The sequence below is a fragment of the Cryptomeria japonica genome, chromosome 6, assembly GCF_030272615.1.
Source record: "Cryptomeria japonica chromosome 6, Sugi_1.0, whole genome shotgun sequence".
NCBI lineage: Eukaryota > Viridiplantae > Streptophyta > Pinopsida > Cupressales > Cupressaceae > Cryptomeria > Cryptomeria japonica.
Window position 1 is genome coordinate 403,793,443 of NC_081410.1, and position 19,110 is coordinate 403,812,552.

The window sequence follows — 19,110 nt, forward strand, 5'->3', positions numbered from 1 at the left end:
TTTCTACCACCGCCGGGTGGCGTCCACTGTTGACTACCAACAACATGGGGTCGACTGCGGGGCTCACGACCTCCGTAAACCCGAGGTTGGTTGTGGGGCTCACGACCTCCCTCGTTTTTACTTGTGGGGGTACAGAGTTTAAAATAGCCGTTTTTAGCTGCGGCGTAGTCTCCAGGAGGTCTTGAATTCTCACGGGTACCTCTACTTGCAATATTTGCCGTAAGATTTCCTCTTCTCCCTTCGTCCGTGGTGGACTTGCTGTTTAGTGATTGTTCTGTCCTTGTGCGGCCATTTCCTTTGTGATCTCGTCTCTGGCCTCCTGCACTCTCTCGGTCTCCGTGTGGGGATTTGGGTAGGCAATCTTTTTAGCCTGTGCCCTTGTGATTGCCAATACTTCTGCCTTCGTAGGTTCTATGTTTAGAAGGTTTACACCAGGCTTCGGGCAATTGGTGTCCTCATGGTCGCCTGGCCCGCACCATCGGCAGAGGTGCTGAGGGTTGGCTTCCTTCGTGCAATCGTGGGCGAAGTGTCCCCATTGATTGCAGGCCCTACATTGAATCATTGGCCGGCCCTTGGCATCATACTGGAGCAAAATTGAAAATTCTCGCGTTGCCGTGTCTTCTCCTGTGTAAAGTTCTGTCCGCGCGTCGTCGGCCTCCGGGTTTACTTCACCAACGGGTAGGCCCATTGTGTCTGTGCGCCATCCGTGTCTTCCGTTCCCGAGTTCGTCTAGGCAACGGTGCCAAATGTTTGCCCTCTCGGGTGAATAACTTAAGACATAAAGAACATAACGCAGAATAATGCCGTAAATATCAGACAAAGTACATCAGATGTTCTATTCATAATAAGTGTATTTTACAAGTTACATTCTGAAGTATAAAAGGGTACTGAGGGGGTGCGAGCGCCAACCGTCGCACCACAACTTCCACCCCTCGGTTGCCAACTAACCAAAACATTTACACATAATTAACTAAAGTTATTCCCGTGTACAATAATGCCGCCAACATATTCACTCTCAACCTATCTTGCTATTCTGATCAGCATGATGTCCTACCTTAGAGCTGAAGATTGGTTGGAAGGTGCTGCCAACTTCACATCATGGAAGGTCAGAGTAATGATAGCCTTGAATGACCTTGCTGAATATGTCAGTAAGGATGCTGCTGAGCCTAATAGTGAAGAAGAAAATGAAGCTTGGCAAAAGAAGGACTTGCAAGCACAAAGAGTGATAATTGACTCTACCAAGGATCATATTGTGTCATCTATCTCCAAGAAGAAGACTGCTAGAGAGATGGTCAACACCTTGGAGAAGATGTACGAAGTCAACAACACTAGCCGCATTCTTGCCTTGAGGAATCAGCTCACTCACATCCGATTGGAGAAAGGGGAATCCATCACCTCCTACTTCATGAGGATGACTGATCTAAAGGATCAACTGTCATTAGTTGAGAAAGAAGTTGAGGACAACAATCTTACCTTGACTGCCCTAAATGGTCTTCGTCCAGCTTGGGAACCATTCATTCAAGGAACCAGTGCTAGTATCGAGCTTCCCAAGTTTGAACGATTGAGGGGAGATTGCATCCAAGAAGAATCTTGGTTGGCTGCCAAGGGAGCAATTAGAAGTTCACATGGAGGAGATCATCGCATGCTTGCAGCCCAACCAGTCAAGAAGAAAGGTGGGAATTGGAAGAAAGGCAACTTCAAAAGGAATAGAGATTTCAGACCTTCTGCAAATCATGATTCAAGGAAGAAGCCAAGAGATCTCTCACGTATTCGTTGCTTCAAATGTGACAAGTTTGGTCACTATGCGAAGGAATGTGAAAATCAGCCTAAGCAAGGAGAAGCAAACTTGAATGAAGTTGCAGAACCAAAGGATCATGAAGACTTCCTCTTCATTTCTGCCTTATCAAGCAATGTGCCGACTGACAGCAACACTTGGTTAATACATAGTGGTGCATCGAGGCACATCACGGGATACCGGGAACACCTCTCAAATTTAATAGAGAAAGAGTAACCTTCATGTGGTAATTGGTGATGATGCTCGGTATTTGGTAAGAGGTTTTGGTAATACTTCTTTAAATTTAGATTCTTCTCTATACATCTCGGTGATATCTTATTTGTACCTGGAATTAAAAGGAATCTTATCTCCATTTCTGCATTAGAAGATAAGGGTTATCAAGTAGCATTTTCTGAGGGTAGAGTACTTGCATGGCATAAGAAAGCTAGTTTTAAATCTGCTCGTATTATTGGTAATAGATATGATAGTTTATATAAGCTTTCAGCTCGTCCAGTTCATACCCTCATTCATGAGGCTCCTGAGTCCAACGAACTATGGCACAAAAGGCTTGGTCATCTACACTTCCAAGCAATTCCCTCACTTGAGAAGATGGTCAGAGATGGTTTCTCTAGAAAGACTTGGATTTACTTTCTGAAAACTAAAGAATTTGATGAAGTATTAAGTAGGTTCAAAGAATTTAAGGCTTCAGTTGAAAATCCATCTGGAAAAAAAATTAAAGTGTTAAGATCTGATAATGGAGGTGAATACACCTCAGGTAGTTTTCATGAATTTTGTGTAGAGACAGGAATTAAGAGGGAGTTATGTGTTCCCTACAATCCTCAACAAAATGGGGTGGTTGAAAGGAAGAATATATCCATTGTTGAAGCAGCCAAAACAATGATTCATGATCAGGATCTGCAAACCTTCTTGTGGGCTGAGGCATTTAAGACTGCAATATATATTCAAAATAGATGCCCTCATCGTGTGTTGAAGAACATGACTCCTGAAGAAGCCTTCACTGGAGTCAAACCTAACATCAGTCACCTAAGGATTTTTGGAAGTCCTGTTTATGTTCATGTGCCAAAGGAAAAGAGAACTAAGCTAGAGCCATCCAGGAATAAAGATATTCTTGTTGGATACAGCGAGTCTTCCAAAGCATTCCGAGTCTACATTCTAGGGCAAAGGTATATTGAGGTAAGTAGAGATGTTACTTTTGAGGAAAATATTGCTTTTAAGAAATCTAAAGGTTCCCTTACTAATAATGATAAGGAAGTTAATGGTAATCAAGATATGGATGTTGATACTAACCTTGAGATTCAAAGGGAGTCTATTGAGCTTCCTGAACCTATTGAGCATGGTGATCCTTCTAAGCCTCTAGATCCAACTAATGGACCTAGAGATATTGCAGTTAGCAAGAAGAGACCACTTTGGGTTAGGAACACAATTCAAGAAGCTCAAAAGTTTGTAGCTTCCCAAGGAACATTTAGAGAAAGCAGGAGACCATAGAAGTTCTCCAACTATGTTACAATGATGTGCAACATTATTGAGACCGAACCATCAAATGTAGAAGAAGCTATGAACCAACAAGCGTGGAAGTTAGCCATGGAAGAAGAATATCAATCTATCATCAAGAATGATGTCTGGGATATTGTGCCTATACCTAAAGGTAAGTCTGTTGTATCCTCTAAATGGTTGTTTAAAATTAAACATACTGTTGATGGAAGTATTGAGAAATATAAAGCTAGATTTGTAGCTCGTGGTTTTTCTCAAAATGAAGGCATAGATTATGAGGAAACATTTGATCCTGTTGCTAGATATACTTCTATTAGAACCATTATAGCTATTGCTACAAGTAAGGGCTGGAAATTACATCAGATGGATGCAAATACTGCTTTTCTTAATGGTGTCATAGAGGAAGAAGTCTATATTGAACAACCAGAAGGATATGAGATTCATGATAGAGAATCTCATGTGTGTAGATTGAAGAAAGCTCTTTACGGCCTCAAGTAGGCCCCTCGAGCTTGGTATGAAAGAATTGATAAGTATTTGGTTAGTTTAGGATTTTGTAAGAATGTTTAGGATTTTGTAAGAATGATGCTGATTCAAACATTTACTTTAAAGTATTTGATGGTGAAATGCTAATTTTGGTTTTATATGTGGATGATTTATTTCTGACTGGTGAAGATAGTCTTATCATTAGATGTAAAAAAGAATTAGCCACTGAATTTGAAATGAAGGATCTAGGCCTAATGCATTACTTTCTAGGTTTAGAAGTATGACAAAGATCTAATGAAAGTATCCTTAGTCAAGGAAAATATTCTATTGATATATTGAAAAGATTTGGAATGATGGATTGCAAACCTATGTCTACTCCTATGGAAACTAACTTGAAAAAATTGAGTTTATCTGTAGCTAACTCTGATTTTGCAGATCCATCGGAGTACAGGCAGTAGATTGGATCCTTGATGTATCTAGTTAACACTAGAGTGGATATTTGTTATGCAGTAAGTGCCCTCAGCTAGTTCATGAACAAACCAAAGCCAGTTCATGAACAAACCAAAGCATGTTCATCTTGTTGCAGCCAAGCATATCCTGAGATATTTGTGAGGCACAGTTGGCTACGGGCTTAAGAATCCAATCAACATTGTCATCACCCTGGAAGGCTACCCTGATTCTGATTGGGCAGAAAGTGTAACTGATAGGAAGAGCACTTTAGGGATTTGCTTTAGTTTGGGTTCTGCTATGATCTCCTGGGCCAATAGGAAGCAATCCTCAGTTGCTTTGAGTACTGCAAAAGCTGAGTACATTGCGTCAAGTGTGGCGTCAAGAGAAGCAGTATGGCTTTGCAAGCTTCTTGTTGGGTTGTTTGGACAACCTTGGGAACCCACAGTCATTCATTGTGACAATCAGAGTTGTATTAAGATGTCTGTTAATCCTGTGTTTCATGACAGGTCAAAACATGTGGAGACTTATTGCCACTATGTTCGTGATATGGTACACAAAGATGCCATTCAGTTGAAATATGTCAGCACTGATGAGGAGATTGCAGATGTTCTCACCAAGCCTCTTGCTCGAGTGAAGTTTGAGTACTTCAGAGAGAGACTTGGAGTTGTTGAGAACACAACTTTGGCTGAGAGGGAGTCTCAGTCCCAATGATGCACTAAGTTGCATCTTCCACCCTCTGCGGGCAATACAAGATGGAGTCACCCTCTGCGGGCAATGCAAGGTGACATTGAATCCTTCTCAGGGAGAAGGTTGAGGTGAAAAACCTTTTCCACCCTCTGCGAGTAGGTATGGTGGATTTCATGGAATAAATTCCATGATGTGCTTGTTCACCTTCTGGGAGTGGTGAACGTCATGTTGAGATGACAATAAGCACTTATGTCTTTCATCCATGGGAGTAGCCATGGTGGTAGTCACTATGTGACTTGGTGATTCAGAAGGAATCCTCCCTAGCTAAGAGGGATTGTTGTTGTGTAGCTAGGTCGGATCCCTTCTAGGGCCGACCTAGTGCACAAAATCTCAAGTGGCTTGTCGGCTTTGACATTTAGAAATCTCAGTTGTAATATCCGATTAAGGGTAGGCCCTAAATACGGCGAATTGATTAATATATAACTTGTAAATTGTAAATAGGTCAAGACCTATTCAATGTAACTTGTAAATAAAGTATTCAAATTATTGTGACTTGGTGCCAAAATGAATAAGGCCGACCAAGGTTTGTAGTGGGCTTGAACTCATATATAAGTAAGATCATTTGAGGATGAAAAATATAATCAACCAAGCGAATACTCCTACTTCTGCTGTGCAAACTTCCTAAAGAGCGAATTAATCATCTAAGGCATCGAACTATTCAGTGAATCATCTTCTAACTGGGTGAACTTATTCTCAGGCCTGCCGAATCTGCTCTTTAGTCTACCAAGCCTGCTCCTAGGGTGCCGAACCTGATTCAAGGTTGCTGAATCTGCTCCAGACCTGAAGACATTCATCCTAGGGCATGCAAATATCACCATATGGTCTGAAATCTGAATTCTGGGCAAGTTGATCAAGTCTAATCTGAGTTGTGACTCGGATAAGTTACTTGTATGCCCTAGAGGGGCTATGTTGTAATTTGCTGTTATATTTAACCTAATTGGATTTGAGATTTCTTGTTGGGTTTTTCACCTTCAAGAGGGAGGTTTTCCCAGGATAGCATTGTGTTATGTGTTGCATTTATTTTCTTTGTTATTTTCTTTCAGTCTGATTACTAAAATTAACAACTATAAATAATAATATGCTAAAAATAGTCCAAACTATCCAAACCTTGAAATTGAAGATATTGCATATTGAAGGTAAGAGGAGACAAACTATGACTAGTTGCCAAAAATAGCAGTTACCCAAAATAGCACTTACTAAATTTATTAACTGCTAAAAAAAAGTAAGTTAGCCAAAACTCTCAATTGACCAGTTGGTGTCCAAATTGACACTAATAATAGTAACTTAACTAAAAATAGTAGGTCTCAGACCATTTGTCCAAAATCACTCCAAGAAGTGTCGTTCATATTCATTAATATGTCTGAACACATTGGTGACATCGAAATACTCCTTTGATCATGCTGATACCAACCTAGAAAGCCAGCACCAAATGTACTATTAGAGAACTAGAAAATGGGGAAATTACAAAGTTCAACAAGATTGATATAATTAAAACTGATCTTGGAAGCTTCAAGATGAATGCATATGCATTTTTAACATTTTATCCACCTTGTCAAGGAAATAAAAATTTGTATGGCTATGATTGGAATTATAAAACATTCTTTCTAGTTGTGATGCACATGTATGCCAATAATTTCTAAAATGCATTTTTAAAATCAGTTCAAATAAACACTATTGTAATGATCTAAATACTTAAATGGCTTTTATCTAGGTTGAAGCTGAATGTCATTATAAAAGCATACTTGTGAAGTAATCCCTCATTGAGCAAAAAGACTAATTTGTTTAACGCTACTGGAACATTTAATCCAGTTCCTCCTGATTATCTTGGCTTCCAGTAAAATTTCTATGACATCTGCCGTGTACCAGGAGTACAATTTAATGTGACTATATATTAAGCCATCTACTTGAATCCCAAGCAAGTTGGTGATAATTTCAATTAAGAGTTTTAGTAGCTTTATCTTTTCTGTTTTTACAGTCTGTTAGGAAATAGCAGTTTTCTAGATTCAAATTTCGCATGTGCACCCAAGGCCAAAATAATTCAATTGGTTCTTGTTTAACTTTATGCAGGAAAAGTGTATTTTCTCTTAAGATTACCTACATTTGATGTATATTCTATTTAATCTAACTTTTGTTATGGTCCACTGTGTTCTTTGGCAGTTGATCATACCAGGTTGATTATCATACTGGATTCTTGACTTCGATTGAAGCATGTTATGCTTCTTCCAAATTTCATATAGAGTTAGGAACCATATGTATTCTATATCATTCAACTCGCCCTTTGAACATCCCAGATTATACTTGTTCTAGTCCATCTCTTGGTTGTTTTCAGCTCTCTTTCTTTTGTTATCTTTCTCAATTTTGATTTTAGTTTGTTTATGTGAACTAGCACTTAAATTTGCTCTGCATACATTCTGGCCATGCCTTGGCAAAATAAGTGTATGTGATGCACACCCTATATTTCAGGGGAAGGTTTCACTATTCATGGCTTTCCTGCAATCTGGGTTTTGAAAATTTATGTCCAATATTTACTATTTACATTAACTCGCTCTCCAGTCTTATTTGAAGTTTAAACACATTTTCTAGTACTAGGCTATTTACATTTCTTTTTGTATCTTGGGATATTGTAAGGAGTCTAGTTCATAGCCACTTGCCATTAAATTTAAAATTGAATTGTTCCAGAATTCTATGGTTGAGGTAGTAATTTAGAAAAAAAACTGGGAACTTGATAAAATCAACTCACTGATCAGAACTAAGTTCTGAAACTTATATAATTCTGATTTCTTGTCCCTTTTCACTAGAAAATTAGTTTTAAAAAAATCATTTTCTTCAAAAAGGTTTCAGGAAAAAGTATTTGATGTCAAGTTTTAAATAAATTTGAAAGTCGTAATTTAATTGGCGGTTGGTTAACAATTGATTTTTTCTTCTGCCTCCTGATACAGATTTTTGTCTTATTGCACTGTTTATCACAATTAAATCAAATGAAATTGGAACCCTTTGAATATCAGAAGGCATCTAAACTTATCTAATTTGAATAACTTTAAAACGCACTGTTATCTCAAAAGTGTGCCATTTAAGCTTGAACAAGAAGTGCTTAGTAAAATAATCCCACACTAAATTTTAGTTAATATTGAGTTCTATTTTTTCTTTTTCTTAAATGACATTGTTTACTTTTGTGATGCCAGATATGATTTAACAAGGTTAGTTATCGGAAGTGAAGGGACCTTAGGTGTAATAACGGAGGTCACACTACGGCTACAGAAGATTCCTGAGTCGTCTGTGGTATGTGGCCCTCATTTTATTTTTTGATAGAGAAGAAATGAAGGCTATACTTATTTAATTGTTTCATTGTGATAATATTTAATTAAAGGTCATCATTCAGGGAAACACTTGGTCCATGATTTTGGTGCAATTCAAATGTCATAGCTAGAATCTTATGTCAATTCACAAACATCTGACATCCTTGATATATCAATTTTCTAGACAGATGTTGATTTAAGTCAAATTGTTGCGGGTATTTTATTGGTCATTTATTTTGAGATATTGAAAAATTGGTATATGTATAATCAGTCATTCTAGAAAGAATGTGCATTGTCAAATCGTCATTGTGGGACACAAGGGAGAAGCTAGCAAGGATATTCCATTGCTGAGACATGGATTAGTGGGATTACAAGCTCTTAACATAGATAAATTTTTCATTGCTCAAATTTTGGTGTCTATATAGAAGAAATCTTTTCTTTTCCTTTGGATTGTATAAAATATTTTGCCAAGGAACAGATGAACATGCTCGATTTTCATGTCATTGTTGAAGTCCTCTTTTAATTTATGATCTAGTAGCACGGAAGTTTGTTTATTAATGTTTCATTGTTTACTTCAGGTTGCAATGTGCAATTTCCCGTCCATAAAAGATGCAGCCAATGTGGCCATTGCTACGATGCATTCGGGTATTCAGGTAATGTGGATACTGGATACACTCCATTTTTCTTACATTCAGTGAGGACTTATTTTTATGTTTCTAATCACCATTTTCCCTTACATTTGTCATCTAATCGATCAGTTCATATGGCCTTCATTAGAAGCATTATTTTTATTCTGACTTGTATGATAACTTCTGACACAATCAGCAATAATGATATACTCACTTCATCAATTTTAAATATGTCCTTTAAAGTGTTTGTAGACTTCTATATTTTAGGCCTATATTTGTTTGAGTCTTCCTGTCTTTGCACAATTTTAAAACTTTTAGAGCTATTATCTGCACGTTTTAATCAAAACTTTCACAATTTTTTTAAAATTATGGATAAATAAACAAAGGCCCAAATTTGGTAAGATTTACCAGAAAGAAAATGGGTTGTATATTTCTGATTGTCCAACTTACATCATGCACACTATAGACATATAAAAATGACCACTTTCTTAAGTGAATATTTAATATTCATTTTACTCTCATTCCTCTATTTAATTAAATTAAATTTAATTAAATTATCCACATTCATCTATTTGATAAATTAAGTTATTCAATTTATTTAATTAAATTCACCTAAGTCTTTTCTCCCCCTTTAAATAAATAAATCACTTTATTTAATTAATTTCCCTTTCTCCCCTTTTAATTAAATTTACATTTAATTAAATTGCTCATGGCAAATAAATAAATCTATTTTATTTAAATCCCCCACTTGCATCTATTTTGTTGAAATAAAGAAATTTATTTTAATTAAAATTACCCTCCATCCACTTGCATTTTCCTACATATCCCACTTGCCTCTCTAAACCCCCTTCTAGATTCTTCTAATCACTTCTAATTTAGCCTAATCCATCTTCTAAATATTGTCACATCCCTAAGCAAGGGGAAGTCACTTCTCAAACCCTCATTAAAGGCTTTATGTCCTCAACAAGTTAACCTCCAAAGTCTTCCAAAACATTAATGGTTAACTCAACCTTCTTACATGGTTAGAGACTTTTTGCCTAACTCAACCTTTATCTAACCCAAGGGTCTCATCAAGCATTCATTGCTTTGACCATGGTTATCCCTTTAACCCTTGCACAAGAGTTTATCCTTTGGGTAAAACTTTATCCAATGGATAACCCTAACCTAACCTTAACCCTTACGTCCCAAGGTAACCATGAGGTCTTCTCAAGCATTTAATGCTTCTTACATCCCCTCTCAAGCAGTCTTATGTTGACAATTGTCACCATTTCATTGGTGAGAATTGTAAACATGGATTGATAACTTTCAATCCTAGCCCTTGATAAGATCATCCAATCCTGACCATCCATTGCCCTGTTTTCCCTATAAATAGAGCTCTCATTCCTCCATTTTGATATCCAAGTTTCATGCATCTAATCTATACTCATTTTTATAAAGCATTTAGTCTCTCTTTGAATAGAAATAATCTAATAAACATTTTAGAAGCATTTCTATTATCATAATAATCATAATAGGCTAGCATATCATGCTAGGCTAGTTCTTTTACTAATCCTTTCATCTTAATCATCATATACATGTTAGTTTAATTCATACTTGTTAATATCATGTACATCTAGGATTGCATTCATGTTAGATTGATCAAGTATCCCTCATTCTCATGATTGTCATCCCTAAGTCACTTTGCTCAGTGATCTTAGAGCAAAGGCATTGGCTTGAGGGGTCTTGTGAGATAGAGAACAATGGAACATCCCTTGGGAAGTTGAGTTATTCCATATAACTCCATCACTTGCACCAAGAGTCCCATTGGTGTGTGGACTAGTCTTGAATTCGTATTTTCCGTTTCATTGCACCACTTTTCCCGCACACACACACAATTAGACAAATAATGTCAATAATTTCTTTGGCTTTTACAGTCATATGAATGATCTTTTCTGGTTTATGTGACTGAGAATCTATTTAGAGAGAGTGTGTTTCCTTGAGAATTTCAGCATGGACATACAAGTTCTTTTTACATTCTGAGCATTCTGGACTGAATTTTAAAAGAATGTAAGTGAATCATATGATAAATGGTAAAGACATGACTGTGTATTGCTGGAGCTGTTTTCCTAGCACATAAAACTAAGTATCAGAAATAACTTGTTCTGATGATTTTCTAAAGCTTTTTAGAGTTTTTTTTAATCATATGACATCCCTTCGGGATAGATTTTGGAGGAATCGCAACTTAAATTATCTTGACGAAAGATTGGTAATTTATTTCTATGGCTTTTGATAGGTAAGATTTGATTTTTTCTATTAAATCTTTGTTTTGCAGGTATCAAGAGTTGAACTTTTAGATGAAGTTCAGGTACATGCTATTAATGAAGCAAATGGAAAGGACCTACCTGAAGCACCCACATTAATGTTCGAGTTTATTGGAACTGGTAAGTGGTAGTCTTATCTGTTTACTGTTTCTTTGATATTGTAAGTGAATGGAACTTTTTTATACTGGATAAATCATGCAACCATGTGCATGAGCTCTCAAAGCCAGCATAATCCTCTGTATGTTCCCAGAATTTGAAGCTAATCACCACCTGCCATCTACACATGAAGATATCATACATTATTTTTTGATTCCAAATTAATTATAGAGCATTTTAGGGTGCCCTAGGGGCATCTTCTTGTATCGAATGAATGTTTTTTTTGTTACTTTTAATCATGGGATTGTTTGCATTTTCAATGTGTGTTGGATTATAGAGCATTTTGGGGTGCCCTATGGGCATCTTCCAGTGTCTTGAATCTTGATATTCTTGTATTTAATCAATGTTTTTTCTTTACTTTTAATCATGGGATTGTCTGCATTTTCAATGTGCTGGATAATAGAGCATTTTGGGGTGCCCTAGGGGAATCTTCTAGTACCTTGAATCTTGATATTCTTGTATTCAATGAATGTTATTTCTTTATTTTAAATCATTGGATTGTCTGCATTTTCAATGTGTGTTGGATTATCTTAATGTTGATCATCCAAATATACTTGATATTGGACAATTAGAAGAGTGGCCACCTAGTATAAAATAGCAACAAAGAAAAGGTATGTTTCATTTTGCAAGACATTTGATACAAATTTTCAAAGGATCTAGAAGAGTTTAATTGAATGGTGCTTCCTATGGTCCATAATTTCATTGGAGATCTTTGGTGATTTTTCCGTCTTCTGATATAAGCATATTTTCATGATGGTTTTGATGTCATATGACCATAGATGGAAAACTAGAAGAGTACTCGTGGATTATTTTTGATGCCAAGTTTTTCCAATGCAAATTCATAGGTTTTTTTTAGAGTTCTTGGTGAGGTTTAGGGCCACACTTGTGTGAGTACTTTGTGAGTCCAACCCTAAAACTCGTGATGCAGATTTTGTGCTGAAAAATAAGGTTTTACATGATTTCACAGTTGAAGCTGAGTTTCTTGGCTTTGTAATGCCATTTCAGGTTCATTGCCAGTTTTTTTTTGTTTGTCATGCAAAATCATTTGTTTTGCTACTGTTCTTGTGCTTGATCATGTGGATTTGATGTCATCGCTTGTGATTTTGAAGATATTGCTGCGAATTGATAACTTACATCATCACATATTTGTTATATTCTGTGATTACAAGGTATTTGCCACTCACACATTCATAGATTGTTTGCTTTGATGATCTCTATTGGGGACAACTGGTCTATTGTGTGATTTCTTCTCTTATGCCGCTTGAGTTTTGTTACTTATTTTTTCTCATTCTCATTGCCAACATTATGTCCCCATTGCACAATTCCATCAATTGTCTGCAATCAAGTTATATTTTGCATAAATTTTTTTTTTTTAATGAAATTTAAGTCTTTTTTAAGTCACCATGTTTTTCCATTGGAAAAATCTTGGTCTATCGAGTTGGAGTCAAGTGGGAATTATGGACAGGACAGTTATAGACCATCATTAATGAATAGGATCATGTAATGCTGATTAGCTATACTTAGCTGTAGAAACCCCCGTAGGGCATCAGCTCAAATCCCAATGAAATTTTGCAGTCAACTAAATTCTACTTGTTTTGATCACCTAGTTCCCAGAATGAGTAAGGTGAGAGCATATGGAGTAAAAACAAGGACAGGAAAATTAACTGAAAAGCACTGATGGCAAGTCAACCAACTTACAATTCAAAATAATCATAGAATCGCTCTAGCCAAATTGGCTGATAGTGAGTGCAAGTGAAGTTGCATCAACACGAAAATGGTAGACTAGTTATTACCTCTCCTAATCCTGATTCATGCCATGCAAGGTGGAGAATGATAGAAACTAAAATTTGGATCTGGTGGTTCTACCATCCAAGAATCTAATACAATGAAAGAACAATTATTGGTAGTAATAATGTGAAAAGACAAGAAACAGTTAATTTCTTTTAACAATTACATTCAAACATTTATTATCTGAAAGATCCCTGATAGATCTTTGCTGTTAACCTGCTGTAATTTTTTTTATTTTTAATTTTGTTTTCCTGTTTATTTAAGTTTTTCTTACAGAACTAGACAGAAGTGCAGAAAGGGTTGTTTGTTTTTGTGTTTTTGATTGTTTAATAGCATAGGAAGGAATAGATAACAGCAAATATGAAGCAATACTGAAATAAATGAGGTATACAGCAAAAGTCAGAATTATTGCAAATCGTACCAGGCAGATTTGTCTGAATTACAAAGCCAAACAATGAATCCAATGTATTTCCCAAGCTCTCATACAAATTCAAAGTCAAACTGGAAGATGAAGAATGTTCTCCAACCCCACATACACTGGAAGTGAATACAAGCAATACCCTATACACCACGTGGTGTATTTGCTGCAAATGGCATTCCTCCAGCTGCAATGAACCACGTCTCCACTGGAAAGATGGTAGGCCACGCTGAAACCCTACTGAGAATTGATGCCTCTGTCCTTAATCACCACACACAATGCCTTATAAGTCCGGTGCCAAAGATTGCTGAGGGCTACGTCCCAGCCAATCCTAATCCTGGGGTTTGCGTCCCAGTCTAGAAATCGCTCTCCAGAGCAAATTCATACAAGTTGTCAAATATGCAAAAGATGATGATAGAATGAAGCTCCTATCCCCTTATAACCCCTCTCAATTGCAAATCGAACCCTAATTGTCTCCAAGTGGCATGGTCTAGTGGAAATGTTATAATTTCTTATTTTAAAGTGGTCATGTTACTAGAAAATGACCTTTTTCCTCATAGACAGAAATCCGCTCACTGAATTGCCCTGAGACCAAAGAGAAAGATTTAAAGAATTTCAAGATCTTTCCAACGAGCTATCACACAATAGGGTGCGCATCCAGATGAGGCCAAAAATCCCCTTATTACTCCAAAATGGCTAACAACTTAGCCTTATTTAATTATTAAACGCTAACTTAGGAAATATTAAAAATATAACCCAAATAGCCATAAAATGCCCAATTGACATTACAAACCCTAAAATCATCCTGTCACCTGTCTGTGACTGAAGTCGGAAATCAAGGATTCACTGGTAGTCTCATCCCTAAAATCTAGGGATGCTCCTAAAATTTAGGAAACAAGCCCAATCTCTCTGAAACTGAACCCAAAGAGGCATCTCATGGAGACCCAACCTTGGGCATGATCAAACCTCCTAAAAAGTAGGAACTGCCTCCTAAAAACAAGGAATGTCTCCCAACTGAACAATAATTGCTAGAATACCAAGTCTCCAACACTGAATAACCATACCGGGTCTCTGTCCAACCCTGTCAGCCTACAAGACCCCATAATAAGCTGACTCACATGTCTCTGCTAGACTGAGCTAGAGTGGGGACATGACATTATCATTTTGAATTTGAGAGCATTTTGTCAAACAGTTAGCTAGCAAATTGAAACACTTAAGATATTTACCCAAATTGAGCTAAGTGATGATGAAGTGCTGTAGTTGGGGCAAAGAGTTTAATACATTGCTTCCTTGCTGCTGTTGGACTATTTATTGCTGATTAAAATCTGATATAAACTCAAATCTGCATGATATCTCTTTGTATTTATTTTGAAAGTATGATCTGCACAGTTGTAACATTAAAATCTACACTTTAGAAGTTGTTGCTGCTCAAGTGATGTCTGAAACAACCCTTATCATCATTAGTGACCAGCTCCAAACTGAAATAACCTGAAATACTGATTTCTGCATTTCTGAATGCTATATGGTCATTTAACTACTATTACACATAAAATCAGATTCATACACCATACTATTATTGATGCTAAGATAATGGAGATGTTAGAAATCAACATGAATTCATTCAAATAATGAGCACAACCATAAGCAACATGAATTCAAACCATTTCAATAACATATCAAGAAAGGCAAACGTCAAACATAGAGAATTAAAGTAAGTAAACATAAAAACATAATGATGCTTCTCCTATGATTGAATGTCCAGGTCTTCCTCTCCCCCTCTTCAAGATCTTGTTGCTATGAATGTTATTCTCAGTTTGAGCACCAACACAAGGATGGCAAATGAAAATTGGGAGACGGTTGATTATGTGAAATTTGTAGGTGAGCATGCAAGGACTTGTTGAATGTATTCCCTTGAGATATGCAAAGCCAACTTCAATATACTTGCTAGCCAACTTCCCTCTTACAATGGAAAATGGGAACTCCTTTAATAGGAATAATGGGCTCATGGATGGTCAAGATTGAATGTCTTAAGAAGGGCTAGGATTGCTTGAGGATTCCATGATCCTCAATCCATGTGCTCTTCCTCAAGCAATCAGATGTTGACAACTGTCAACAAGGGAAGACTTGAGAGGGAAATGGACAAAGCCTTAAAGGCTTGAGAAGACATGAAGGAAGCCATTAATGGATGAGTTGATGGGTTTGGGCTTAACCCAAGGTTGGAGGAATGTGCAAGAGTTAAATGGGGGCTAGAATAGTCAAAGCCCATGTGGGATTGCTTGTAAAACGGAGAAAACTTTGAAGACTTTGTAAGAGCCTTAATAGTTGAGAAGTGACCCTTCCCCAATCCCATGATTTATGAATGTGAAAATAATTAGGGGGTGATTAGGCTAATGAAAGGGGGTTTACAAATGATTATGGGTATGGTTAGTGTGCAACTTGCATTTTCTAGAAAATGCAAGTGGGTGAGGGGATTTAAATTAAACAAGATAATTATTTAATTAAATTCTATGTGTGGGAGGATAAAGGGATTTAATTTATTTAAATGTGAGAGGGTTTTTTTTAGGATAAGATGAATTAATTAAACAAATATGTTTTCTTTATTTATTTAATAGTTAGCACATGTTTTAATGAATTAAATCAAATAAATTGAATAATTTATTTAATTAATAAAAGAACATAGCTAGGGTGAATTAACTTAATTAATAGTTTGAAAAGGGGAATGAATTAATTAAATGTGAATTTAATTAATAGTTGAACAATTAATAACTAAACAAATATAAAATTTATTTAATTAGGTAGGACAAATTCAGGTGCCTACAATTATTTTTCTATTTTTTGGAATATATAAATCACACCAAACATTGAATCTACACACAACTCCAAAAGTCTTTGCAAGCCCAAAATATGAAAACCACAAACCAAAATTAAATACCCACTAAATCTGAAACTTAATCTTCAAGTTTCAACACAATAGTGATTATTGCATGAAACCACTCAAAATGGAATGATGCTTTTTGTCCCCAAACCAATCTTTATTGCACAGTGGTAATCCCTCTATCGAATTACTTTGAAAACTAGAAGGATTTTCTTCCTCAAAACTTTCAAATTTCCAAAGGGTTTCCATCCTTGGGAAATTGAGAAGATGAATGTGTGTTCATTCTTGAGAAATGAAATATATCCAAAAAGAATGTAATTTCTTTTTTGAAAAGTCTCCTCCTTTGGTAACTTTTTTAGAGCTATTTTAGGGAAACTTAAAAGTGTTTGTTTGCTTTTTTGTTGTTTTTTAAAAAAGGACCTTTTTCCTTTTTTTTTTGCATATTTCAAAAAAAACATTTTTTCCCTTAATAAAATAACACAAAGTGTCTTAATGACCACTTTCCAACACCTTGAGCCTAGCGACACTTTATTTGTACTCTTGAAACACCTTTTTAAAGAATTAAATATAAATTTTCATTTAATTTTACAATATAATTAATTTTCCCCTTTAAATCAACCCATGGTTTTACAAAAAAAATTAAAATAAACCACTTAGATTGTCTTGATAATTCCACCAACTCCTTAAGTGCATAGGATATTGGATCAAGGAAAGTTGGTGCTATCCAAGGATGATGAACTTCTCCAATAAGTTTGGATTGCTCCTAGAACGTATGATTTGCATACATAAAGTATCATTGTGCTTGTGCATGTCTTGGCCCCAAGAATCTGCTGCCACTATTAGAATTTCCTTTTGAGAAAGGTGGCACTCTCCAAAAAAGTTGGAGTTTCCATTAATGTTGGAATGTATCATTAAAGGGGACATTACATTAGTGTTATACTTATCCTTCATGGTTGTACTTGCTAACGAGAAACCTAAAATGTCATGTAGAAATAGAGACGATGGCTTGTTTCCATTTTTACTCTATAGTTCTTTTTCATGCTATTGCTAATTTAATTACAAGCTCAAAGCATAAATGAATGACAAAAACTTAGGGAATGGAAACTAAGTCTTATGATGATAGCTAGCGAAGTGAAATGTTTAAGATTTGTTAAGTGGACAGATTTGATAGTGTACTTACATGGTTTGACCATGTAAGTGGCAGTTTTGGTCTCTTAAGGTGGTGGCATTGTGGACCGCACTGGAAGTTAGCCCTGCAGCGAATCGGTTGATGAACCACCTCCCTTGGTTGCTTGCACAGGCATCACTGGCACAACAAACTCGCCTGGAGGAGATTGCCCGTGAGGAACGACGCCAACAAGTCCTCCAACTGTATGAAGAAAATAGTCGTCACTGGGAAGCGGAGCGTGATGGCACGAGGCCAAGGGGAAATTGAACCTTGAACCTCCAGGAGGAATAAAGAACATTCTATAATAATGGTGTCTTACTATTGACACAAATTGTATCCGACGGGATGAATTAATAAAGAAGTGTTCTATTTTTATGTGTTGTTGCTATTTATGGAGATGTACGGGAATTAATGCCCAACCTATTAAACAAAGATAGAAATAAGAAGGCAAAAAGTGAGGAGTGGGGAGGCCGCACAGAGGGCCTTGATTCTGGAACAACAAGTAGAACGTAGACAAAGGCTGAGGCAACTTGCCGAAGGACGACCTGCCGAAGGGTTGCTCGAAGGGAACCAAGGAGGTGACACGGAGGGTGCAGAAGCCGAAGAAAATTTCGACGTGTCGCCAGCACACCGTAGGGTGAGAAGCCACAAAGAGGTTTTGGGAGGAAACAAGGCTACGAAGGAATCTGGTCGAAGAGACCTGGGATCAGTTCAAGAACTTATCCTTTACGCCGCGCACGGAGGACCATCGAAGGGAGCAAGTAGAGGACGAGAGTGAGAACGGAGGGGAGGGCAACCGTATGATCGTAGGTGCGGAGGAGGCACAGACACACGGCAGACAGGACCCCCTCTTGGGACCCATCACACCAAGCACGCGGGTACAAAACACCGTACCCCCAGTCACTCAAGCAGGAAACACCACCGGTGCCGGAGGGAGTGGCGTAGGTGCATGACGGACACAACCACCTCCGGGGACACGACCCCCACAGACACAACCACCTCCAAGGACACAACCCCCATCAATGGCCAATAGGCAGAAGCTGCCGAAATTCATCGGCGACAAGGAGGATCCCGTCAGGCACTGTAGAACCTGCGAAACCATATGGGCGGCCAATGGTGTCACGAACCAGGATGAATGGATGACGCAATTCCCAGTGACATTACGGGGAGTTGCCATTGATTGGTACTCGGATATTGATAAAACTGCAGTGGCCACATGGGACACGCTGCCGAAAGCCTTCGAGAAGGAGTTTCGCCTACTCGAGACAACAACATAAACATAATATGACAACATAACATAATGATTATTCTCGGCAACACCATGTACATAAGATAAATATGTAATATTTATACATTGGATATAGAAGAGAAGCATAATAATAGGTAGGTGAGAATATATGAAAAGGGTGATAGATTATGTATATGAGGATTTAGCGATACATTTGATAGGCATGTGCAATTTTTCATAGGTAATCATGGTTAATTAGGTCTATAACATGCCCTCTTAGGTTGAA

The 19,110-nt window shown here is 37.1% G+C and overlaps 1 protein-coding gene across 4 annotated transcripts in view; it reads left to right on the top strand.

The window, feature by feature from the left end:
• LOC131065840 (D-lactate dehydrogenase [cytochrome], mitochondrial) overlaps positions 1-19,110 on the top strand; it is a 283,265-nt gene that overhangs the window by 125,963 nt on the left and 138,192 nt on the right. For all 4 annotated transcript variants that reach the window (XM_058000480.2, XM_058000478.2, XM_058000477.2 and 1 more), the window contains exons 10-12: positions 8,149-8,245; positions 8,841-8,915; positions 11,203-11,311. In XM_058000480.2, the coding sequence (XP_057856463.2) occupies positions 8,149-8,245; positions 8,841-8,915; positions 11,203-11,311 (281 nt within the window). The remainder of the gene's footprint in view (positions 1-8,148; positions 8,246-8,840; positions 8,916-11,202; positions 11,312-19,110) is intronic.